The sequence below is a fragment of the Brachionichthys hirsutus genome, chromosome 8 (genome assembly GCF_040956055.1).
Source record: "Brachionichthys hirsutus isolate HB-005 chromosome 8, CSIRO-AGI_Bhir_v1, whole genome shotgun sequence".
NCBI lineage: Eukaryota > Metazoa > Chordata > Actinopteri > Lophiiformes > Brachionichthyidae > Brachionichthys > Brachionichthys hirsutus.
In genome coordinates this window covers 11,650,769-11,662,275 of record NC_090904.1, presented here as the reverse complement: position 1 = coordinate 11,662,275, position 11,507 = coordinate 11,650,769, and the positions used below count along the sequence as shown (strand labels likewise).

Below are 11,507 nucleotides of genomic sequence, written 5' to 3'. Positions count from 1 at the left end.
CCACACCCCAGCTGATGTAATGTCAGTAAGAGTCAGTGCTCTGGAGAGGATGGAGCAGCGCCGTGTGCCTCAGGCTTGGTCCTGGGCCCGGGTCCAAAACATGGCCTCATAGAGTGAACAGAAAGGGAAGGAGAGAACCACAAGGACCCTGCCTGCAGAGGCCACATCTCCAATCATATAAACATACATGGAAAGTCTTTAGTCATAACAACGGTGGCCCAATCTGTGATTTTTCTATAAAAAAAAAGGGCATTTCAGCAAAATACGCTCCATTGCTATAAGCGCTGAACGTAGAACTTGTTTTTATTGTTTACTTTCATTGTCTGAATAGCGGTTTGGGAACAGTCACGTTGTCTGGAACTGTTTCCTGGCGAGACCCGACATCTCCACCCATCATATTCTGCAGGAAAGCTACAAAAAAGAATGTCCTGTTTGGATCTGCAGAGCTGAGAGAAATAAAAGTGAAACAGCAGGGGGAAAAACATGAAGAGTATTTCTGTGTAAAAATACAGAAAAAACACTTTTGACATTTGTATAGGAGCAATTAATGAGTAAATGTTGAACAACCTGACTCAGACAAACAAGTCTGGCAACATTAAGAAAATGAAGAGATTTGACCGCTGCCAGCAGCGACATGTTGAGTTTCATCTGGAAACAATATCCTGCTGTTTGTTTACGTGACCCCAGTTTCCAAGAATGCTGCATTCACAGTCAGCTGTTTCACTGAGCGTGATGACCATGACTGGATCAGAGCAGGAACACAGTGGCTGCTGTATTTGCACTAATTAAAACAAAGAGCGCTGAAAGAAGCCGATTTGTTTTTGACTTTTTATATAAATAATTCTCAAAAACATGGCAGATAAAAAGAACGGAAAGCTGCTTTCAGCCTCGTTACGCCTGGAATCAGTGGAGTCAGCGGTCGAGCGTTAGCTTCCAGCTTAGTCACACTACATTACGCAAGCAAATAATAATGAATAAAAAAAGCTTTAGTGGCATCACGGTCGGCCATGCATCTAATTGCTTTATTGCAAGCAGTTATGCACGCAGATGTAAATCAGCTCAAAAGCATGCATGTTAGACATCACACACACACAGGCTTTTTATTGGACACATCACTTAAAAGGAATACTCAAAATCTCCCAATATATTCTATACGTTATATGCAACAGACATTCTCATTTCCTCAACCTATACTGGAGGTTGATTAGAAGAAATAAAACAAACAAACATAAGAACAATGCATGGTGTTCAACCAGGAATAATTGTCGACACAGCAAACACACTGTTATTTCCATTCTAGAGATTTAATTGATCTCCTGTCATTTAAAGCAGTTTAAGTGCAGAAAAATGTTAGAACAGGAATAAATATTGCCGTTGTTGCAATCCATCACTGAAGGAACAGGTTGCAGCTATTTCTAGAGGGCACGAATCATCAACCTTTGAAAGTGCATTGTAACCAGTAAACCATGCTGAATATGAACAGATGCAAAAGGCCTCAGCTGCCCGCAGCAACAGCGAGTCTGCCAAACAGCCAAACATATGGTTTATACAAGCTGCTGTTGATCACACAGGATTCCCTTGTGCATAAATGTGAGCAGCATGTTCCGAGAAGTCCCTGCAAGGGTCTCCTTATGCTCCACTAATAAACTAGAAAAGCACTTAGAGGGCGCAGACCTCCGCCAAGCAGCTCATTCCTAATTGGATTTACACCGTGCACATGGTGATCTGCAAAACCAAAATGTTCTAAATTGTTCTTGGTATCTTTAAACAGCAACCATGAAATGTAAACGTGAATCGGCGTTTATGTGTTATTTTTAACTGATATTTGAGTCCGTAAATGGTGTTCTCAATGTTAAAATGTAATATTTTTATTTTATCTGATCCAGATGAAGTTCGGTGGTGAGATACAGACCCCACCCTTAATGACTGTAGCAAATTCCATAAAAATTTCAAACTGCTTCATAATCCAGGATCTCTTCTGGATCATCACCAAAATGTAATCATCTGTTCCTGGTAACATTCCAAACATTTACTGAAAATTTTATCTAGATCAGTCCAGGACGTTTTGAGTTATCTTGCTAACATGCAGAATGACGGACAGACAGACAAACGCTGGCGATAGATGGAGGTAATCAGCCACCGGGGGGCGCATGAGCCAGTGCGCTCTTGGTGCTGGTCCCACAGTGGGATAAATGGTTTGGGTTGTGTCAGGAGAGGGCATTAGGGGTCAATAAGGAAGGCAGAAGAAGAAAAAGCAGATTTTAAGATAACAAAACATGAACTGATTTAAACAAGGTTCTATGTTTAGCCAGTATTTAAAGGTGCTTACAATATATTTGAATGAATGCCCTGCAGGCTTTGTCTAAAGAGCCACATAAGCTTCTTGTGAACACATGTATTACATGCACTGACATACACAATCACACGCATGCCAAAGGCCTTAAGGCAGCAGATAATCCCAGTTGATTTCCATGGTCCTGAATGGCTTTTTTCTTTTTTGGTGGGCTGAAGATGTAGGAAGCGGCAACAGCCAGTCTGTTGGTGTCTACACTCAGAGAGGTCATTCCAGGGCAACCGGGATTGAAAGGTCCTTGCAGATCGATCTTGAAGTTCTCCATCCACGGGGAAATACCAAGTTTTCAGCCGTTACATTATCATCAACAACTGCAAACTAGCTGCTGCAATTATCAGTGTTTTGGTGGAAGGAATTTCACTTTGAAGTTTAATCAAATAGGTTATAAAATCTTGGAGTATGAGATATGTCCTGTCTGAGGGTTAAGTGTGCTCATGAATAAAAAAAGGCTGCATCCATTGCCTCCGATCTCGGCCCTGTCTCGAGCCTGACGCTTCAGCCGTAAACATTGTGACCTCATATCTTCGTCTGTCACCCTCTCTGATATCACTCTCGTGTGACAGCGTGTCACTCCATGAGCCAAGGGCTGCACACTAAAGCGTGCTCAGCTAAAATACACATTCTTTTCAAGCTGTTGTTAGACTATCCCCAACAGGCAGAGTCAAATCAATCCTTGTGTTTGCTCACAGCGGCTGACATACTTAGCCTTCATGCTGCAATGCTCAGTTATGACCAGCAGATGGGGGAACCGTTCATGCAACCCCATGGGTAAAGTGGGGGTAATTGTTTGGTGCTGTGTGCAAGGTTCTTACAATTTGCCTCCATGCTTTGCTCAGTCCCAGAAGTTCAATATTAATAGGCATGAATCTGCTGAGAATACAAGGCAGGGCACGACAAGGGTCGTCACCCTGCCCAAACCATTTCAACATGGGATGGCTATTACTATAAACGGTAGATTCATTATCTAAAAGGAAGGCCTCCAAGTGAATGTAGAGAAACAGCTGTCAGCCACAGGCCCCCCCAGCTGACGGTCCATGCCACATACTGAGACTGCAGCTGACATGCTGAATGGAAGACACTGTGCAGTGTGTCAGGCATGCCGTATGTCTGACACACGCCACAGTACACACCCATAAGCCCGAGCATTCGCGCCCAGTTATCATGTTCTTGCCTTACAAGACCCCGGCTGCACGCCTTCCATGGTTCTGTCATTTATGATTAAGAACAGAGCAGGTCAGCGCAGCCGTCAGGTTTCCACCTTATCTGATACGAGGTTGATTTGTTCCCATACATCATACATGGTTCATAAATCGTGAATGAAAAGGGGACATTTCTGGCCATGCATACAGTATGTATCACCGTGTACTGGACTACTCTGCAGAAAGCCTCACATTTGAGCATCCAGATTTTAAAAAGGACATGCCACGGGGTGGTCTTCTGCTCAGTGGGTAGAGGGCGCACACCATGTGTGGTTTGATTTCCATGGCCCTTTGAACCATGTCTTCCCCCCCTCTCCTTGTTCTCGCCTGCGTTCCTTCCTTCCTCCTCCTCCACAGCTGTCCCGTCAGAAAAAGTCTGAAAATAAAACTTTAAAAAAAGTAAAATAAATACCACGCCTTCTGTCTGGGTTTTGCTATTGCTCATTATCTCTTTTGACAGCATTAAATCAACAGAAAGGGGACAACACATTTTAAAATAAGTCTACCCTAAGGCCTGCAGATTCAACCTTGGCAGTCAAGTGAGAAGCTGCAATTACACATCTTGACAGCAAATGTCAGTGCGTCTGTTTTAGAAACCACAAGACAGCGATGAAGCTCAACTTGACAAACAAAACAGAAAAGCTTTTTTTTTTGTGTGTGTGTGTGTGCTTAGGGAGTACAGTCAAGTCCGGCTTTGTGTGGCCTGGCAGGGGGTAGTCAAAGAAGAGGAGGCAGGGGGAAAAGGCAAGGTCCTGGGGGCGCCAGTCTGCCACCATTCACCCGTTGGCTTGATGCCTAAGTCTTGGGATTTGGGGCCAGGTCCTTCGGCTGTACAGGATGGAACTCCACAGGCCAAGACAGAGCATGTGACTCTACAAACCAGATGCTACGACGGGGAGGAGGTCAAAGGGAGGGAAGCGGCCGACGTGTTACCCGGCGGCCCTATTCTCCAAGTCACGACAAAAGAAATTGCCACGAGGGATACTGGGTGCCCTGATTTGCCCGGTTGTTTCTTAGAGGGACAATAAAGGGTCTGCGCCATTAGCCTTCAATATCATAATCAATTGATGGAAAATATGAATGGCCATTCTTGGCATCGCCACAGGCGTCCAAATGAAACAAAGAGAATGCTAGAGAGAGATGAATGAGAGGAGGGGGGGAGGGGAGGAGACACCATGGGTTTGGGACTATAATGAGCCTTGAGGGGATGGGAAGGGGAGATACCAAAATAGACAACAAAGGATCATCTGAAATCGATTGGTTCATGAAGTCTCTTTATCTACTGTCACGTCTCACATATTGAGCTTCTTAAAACATTAGTTTAAGAAGTTTAAGTTAAGCCAAAACTAAATCTAGCTCTAACATATTATATTATTGCTACAATAGCATGCTATTATGCTGAAATCCTCTGGTTTATCACTATATTACACTGGCCTATAATTAAATAATTAACAATCCACATAATTAGATCCATTATCTGGGCAGACAACTCAAATCTGTGATCCAGATAATAAAAGAAAAAGAAAAAACCCCTCTGCATTCAATCGGCAGCACAGACACACAGCAGAATATAAGCGAAACACATCATTTTGAAATCAAACGTGCAAATCTGTTCAGTTTTAAATCACCAGCACGGCAGAAAACCTCTTCTTTTGTCCAGCTATGTTGAAGAAAAATCTCTCAATCTCTCTGCGGGATTTGAAGAGACCTGTAAGTTCACTGGTGGTCAAGTGAGGATGTTAAGTCTCAAGTCAGTGAATCTAATGCTGCCCTTCGATGAAGGTCTAAACTACAGACAGGCTGATTAATGGGACTGACCGATTAATCGTCCAATTAGTTAACTTAATTGGATGATTAAGTTAACTAACAAACCTGGCTTCAGCCTCATGATTTTCTTTGCACATACACTCAACCACGCAACACATTCATTTTCTCCAGCCTGACAGCAGGTTCCTCCTGCAGACGGAGCATTATCTTTCCTCACAGTGCGCTTATCACCTGTTACAGCCGTATCAGCTTTCTCCTCCGCCGTATCGCCGACATCATCATCAACCCCTGCTCATGAAACAATGGGTTTGTCTTGAGCTGCTGTTACAATGGAGGACAAAAGGAGAGCGGGTCCGTGCGTTTACACAGGATGACCCGCGTATTTCAGGAGGAAGCAGTCAAGCTGCAGCAACCTCTAAAAGACCTCTAAATCTGCAGACAGCTTCTCCTGTTAGCTTTCTTCCTCATCATTATGTTATCTCACATGTTTCTGCTAACATGCAGCCTTTCTTCACACACAGTGGTCCCTGTCGAGGAGCTCAGACTGGCCTGTCTGAGTGGACCAGCAGGGGGGGGGGCTCGGATTCGGTCCACCGGGCAGATGACAATGATTTCCCTCCATTCCCTTCTTCTCCTCCTCCTCCTCCGCATCCTTATCCCAACCTGTGGTGGTGAAGGTGACTGCAGCTCCAGCTACATGTTGTTGTTCTTTCTAACGATGCCGGGGATTTGAGTTGCCGGATGAGCAGCGACTCAGGGAGAGAGTTCAGGGTGTTGCTTTCCAGTATTAGCCCAGTAAAGCTCACAAAGCACTCTCTCGCATTTACAGTGAATGGAAAGCGCTAATGGGCGAGCACCTACAAAGCCCACACCTCGTTCTAATGGCAGTCACTTTACGAATATAAAGACGAGGCAAGCCAAACAAAATTAAGTCATTCCGAGGCAATCTAGCTCAGCGGCTCAACAGGAAATTAGTTTGTGAATGTGTGGGTGGGTGGGGGAGGGGGGGTTGTGAGAGTCAGAATCACACAGATCTCCGGTGATACGCTTCTATTCCTCCATCCCTTCTGGCACGTAAACTCACAACGCTCACATTTGAAATGCTCGCATGGGGTTGTGAGCATTGGGAACTATCGATCACTTGAGGCTCCAAGGCCGTGGGGCTTGTCTGCCGTGTGAACGCGGGTGTGTGTTTTCCAGGTTTAACACCATGTACCTCTCTGTTCGTGCCTGCAAGGGTAATAATAGCAGCTCTGGGTCTTTCCATCCACCCACTCATCCTTTAGCGAACACTCACTCGCAGTGAAGGGAGTCCCATTCTGGGCATTATCACTCAGGCTTTCAGCATCCCATCAACATCATCACCTCACAGCTCTTCTGGTGTGTCAGTTTGGGTGTGTGTGTGTGTGTGTGTGCAGCACAGTGTATGCTTTAAAGAAAAAAGAAACAAATGGAGAGTGATTTTGTGAAAGGGATGGATGGATAGATGGAGAGAGGCACAGAAGCAGCATAATTAGAGGGAAGACCCCCCCCCCCCCCCCTTTTTTTTTTCCTTTTTTGCAAAACCTCATAGATAGCCAGCCAATAGCAGCACAGATAAAAAGGTGATGGCAGGCTTTGCTTTGTTCTTATTTTCATTTTATTTTCAGCCTCACAGCAATTAAATCCCAGCCGGGGAGACACATGAGGAGGAAGATGAGGAGGAGGAGGACGAGGAGGAAAACACAAACAAAAAACAGGGATTTTCTGCTTTCAAGTCTCACACTAAACCGAGCGGTTGGGTTCAAGGCTACGCCTACACCGCCTTAGGAAGAGGATGAACCTGCACCAGGAGTCAGGTGCTCCTCTCTCTTCATCTCACCTGCATTCTTTGCAGGAGGAGCACACAGCTATTTTGACTTAGAAATACAAATCTACATCAGGAGGGACAACATTTTTACAATATATCCCGATATAGGAAAAAGTCGGCGTGCTGGTGTAGCAATGGCAACATAAATGAATTTCATTTAATTCAACTATTTGCCCAATATAAATTTGTTCAGATGTCATTGAGTGAAACGTTTTTTTAAAAGGAATTGAAGAATTGATGGTTAAATAATTTCTCTCTGAGATAAAGGAGGGAAGCTGTGGATATTTCCTACATTTTAGGTGCTTAACTGTAACAAAAAGGATTTGCTTCTTGTTGAGAGATGATCAGAAAATGTAAAAAAAAAAGAAGAAGTATTGTACCTGTATTAGAACAGAAAGACTGGCTGTTAACATTTTAGCCGTAGATCATAAACAAAGCCTGATGGTGAAGAAGTGAAGCTTCCAATTCAGCTTATTCAGTGAAACAACTGTCTGCAAGGGAAGCAAATGAAAATATATGCTGTTACACTGGCCTAAAACATGCACTGTTGGGATGGTGATTAATTTCCCAGTAAGATTCCCCAGGGGACAGGCTGATTTAACTCCGGAGTGCCTGGGTCAATAGACACTGATGTGCACGAGGAACCTATAAATCCATCCTCTTGTCAACCCTTTAAATAATTCATGGAGAAGTTGGTTTCAAACTGTCAAGTGTCTATGCTTAAATGGATTGTAACACCTTTTAATGCAGTCTATTTCATGTAAATGATATGGAACCGAGCTCCCAGAGGAATCACCGACCAGCCGACAGCAACTCTCCAGGGTTGATTTTACACTTTTCTTTTGTATCCTGAAGGGAAATAAACAGACATATCTGCAGCTTCAAACTTAAAGGGCCAGATCTTTGGACATCAAACACAAGGCAGCATGACAACATCTCCCTGCACGTGGTCTTACTTTGTGTCCAAGACTTGTACACGTTGTAACACACACTGAACACGCTGTGCTTCACAGCATCTCCGTTTCGCAAGAGAAACTGAAGGCCAGGCTCTTTGTTTGATTAAGGATGTCCTGTCTGACGGGACAAAGCAGAGACGTAGCGTCTGATCTCTGAGCTGGTTCACAGCCAATGAGGAAAAGATTCCTCCCCTTTGACAGCCTGCAGTGTGAAACGTTTTTGCAGAGCTTGCGTTACGGAAGACATTTACAGTATTAATGTAAAACCTGTTTGGACTAAATCTTTATCTCAACATGCTCAATAAGCAAGGCTCCAGCCTGTTTGCTCAGATGCCCCCTTTAGAATAGTGATCTGAATAGATGTTTTTTTCTGCTATAAGCTTATAGATTACCGTCGACCCACAAACACAGTAAAAAAGATTCCAGTGACCGACCAAGGCCTCGAGCAGCATAACCGCCTGCACCAATTCCATGTTAAAAAGATAATCCCTCGATGATGTTGCCTCTCAATCAAGGAGTAATGTGACATGTTTTTATTGTCATTTCTGTAAATTAAGAAGTTAAAGAGCTCCTAAATTTTTATATAAACAATCATTTTGTGAGCTGAAATACTGAACCACACATGCTGATTGAACTATGCTGTTCACAGAACCAGTTGGACAGGAATTTGTGTTGAATTCAAACCTGCATGACAAAAGAATCGCATGCCCTGACAGACAAAAGCTGCACATCAAATACGGTACCGTGAACAGACAGACATAATAAATACGGGTGGGAAAGAAAAAGAAAAATGCTGCTGAACAACTTAAAAAAACCAAAAAACCAGGGACTTTGAGAGGTGGGAACACACCATGAGTTCAGGTCACACTGACTGAAGGTGCTCTTTAATCTTGTTTAGTCTTCTTTATAGCCTTGTATGGACACGTGGTTGTTAATGGACCCTGATTGAAATAAATCCTGAGCAGCGGCATCGGAATATTCTGTGGCTGTAAATAGCGTTATTGAATTGGAAGCGCTGACCGCATTAAAAGCAGCTGAACATCCCAGACTAAAGTCAACACAAAGCAGCGATGCCTTTGCAGTTCTGCTGTTTGTGTGTGTGTGTGTGTGTGTGTGTGTGTGTGTGTGTGTGTCACAGAGAGAGAGAGAGAGATAAAGCACATGTTGCTTGCATGAGGCCCAAATGATCCTCTATACAAACCCATCCTGTGCTTTTGTTCATCTCTCCTGTGACTGCATTCAAATGAATGGCACTATGATCAATATATTTATCGATGTGTGTGCATTCATCCTGTTTTCAGCTCCTACACCCCCACATGACCTGCACAGGATATCATGCCTTGCCTCCCCATTGTTGGTTTTGTGCAGGAAACAGGATATTCACATGCACAGAGGAGAGGAAAGCGGGCCAGGAGCCGGAGCAGAAAGTGTTTATTCGAGTAGTGTGGCTCCTAAAAACTTTAAAACACATCACAGGTTTCACTGAGGAAGGTGTAATCTCCTGTTATTGTGTGTAAACTGTTCAAATAACTGTTTACAACTCTGACACAAGCGCTGGTGTTGACATGTCAAGTTGTCAACAGCTCAACACCCAGCAGGAGTCAAGAAGGTGGAGTGAATGATGCTTCATCGGATCCGTGCGCGCATGCGGGCGCGTTTTGGTTTGATGGAGCGCGGACAATACGCACGAAATACACAGTTCTTTATTTAATGAATGCGCGCGAAACATTTTCAGGTTGCAAATAACGCAAACTGTGTACCACGAGTTCACCAAAGAATACCCGCAAGTGCCAAGAGGAGACAAGCAAAGATTACAAAACGAGCTCCATGGAAAAAAAAAACATGTTACAGATGATCAAGCGCGGCGGGATGTTGCTTCATGGTCAGAATTCATACGAAACGAGCACTAAATTGTTGCGCTTGTGCAGGTTGTGCGCAAGAAGCGCTTCTTACCTCCAGTCTTTTGTTGGGCTCTGATCGCTCCCACTTTATTGTCTCAGTCGGCACCGATCGGCGGAATAAATCCACCTCAGCGCCAAGCAGCCGAGACTTTCAGAATATGAGATGAGTTAGAATGAATGAAGGTCGGATTTCTGCGCCGTTGTTAAAAAAAAGAAAAAAGAAAAGTCCCAGGATGGGAAGGTGCTGCCTGCCTGTTTGGATTTGTAGCCTTGTATCCCATGCTCCGCGCAGCCAGTCCCGTCCATTCACACTCCCCGCCTCCTCTGCTTTCCGGATGGGACATATGAATGTCCGTCTGCCCCGTCCTCAGCGCGCAGCCGTTGGCCAATAGAGGAGCGCTCTCTGCTGCGTAAAGGCGCCACTGACAGCGCGCATGAATCTGCTGAGGCCCGGCAGTCCACTTTAAATTCATCACGCACATGAAACATAGTTAGATGTGGAGTTTCATTCGGATCAGGACCAAACCGAACACTTTTGGTTCCAGAGATGCCGCAGATGAAACGAGAACCTGCTTTGATGACAACTGAAAAATCAGACAAAGTCAACACACCCGGAAATACAGTGGGCGCCTCTTCTCAGGCAACGTGGTTGCCCTGAAGCTGGGAAATTTCAGAGGTCAGGGCAGTGCCCCCCCCCCCGGAGTAATAAAAACTCTTCCCTTTGTTCCATCAGGGCTAGAGGTCGACCCAGGAGAAGATACATGGATGTAGTGAGGGAGGACATGAGGGTGGCTGGTGTTGGGGAGGACGATGCAAAGGACAGGGTGAAGTGGAGAAGGCTGGTTTGCCCTGGTGTGACCCTTGACGGGACAAGCCGAACGAAAGCTACATTAGATGATCACTGAGGAAGTACAAAGGGAGGAGGTTACCCTTATGGCCACTGTGAGTTACAGTAACGGGGGTTTTGACATTTTGGACATATTGCAGATTTTCCAGCGATCACGCTGTAAAGGGAAGGAAAGGAGTGTCACACTGTTGTAGCTTCGTGCAGGCCGAACAATGGAAAAGACCAGTAATCCACGGAAGCTGTAGAGCAGCAAGGAAATGGTGACAGCCTGACGGTGACCAGTGTGTTTTTAACCCGGTCCATCCTGATGTCTGGCGGCTACAAAGCAATTCATTTTCATGTCTAGGTGAGAGGTGAGTGTGTTGCAGGAGCAAAATGCCGTCTTCAAAGTCTGAATGAGTCGCCCTGCCTAGAGAGCCCCCCCATCCCCCCTTTCCATTTGTGAGGATTTCGGAAAGCCTGTGATTAGGCTCACCCCATGTGCCATGTGTGCACCAAGTACCCCGACTTCCCCCAGCACTCAGCAAATCTCTGCTTGGCCTCAGCCCCCCCCGAGATGAGCCCGCTAGCTATTGTTCTGATGACACTTCCCATAAGCCCTAATGATAATACTAATACAGCAGCGCATTACTTGA

General features: G+C 44.9%; 1 protein-coding gene across 1 annotated transcript in view; it reads left to right on the top strand.

Annotated features, from left to right (window-relative positions):
- Nucleotides 1-10,786: 10,786 nt before the first annotated feature.
- Nucleotides 10,787-11,507, top strand: part of LOC137898130 (microphthalmia-associated transcription factor-like) — a 25,073-nt gene continuing 24,352 nt past the window's right edge. Inside the window, exon 1 of the mRNA XM_068742128.1 lies at nt 10,787-10,877. Coding sequence (XP_068598229.1) covers nt 10,787-10,877 — 91 coding nt within the window. The remainder of the gene's footprint in view (nt 10,878-11,507) is intronic.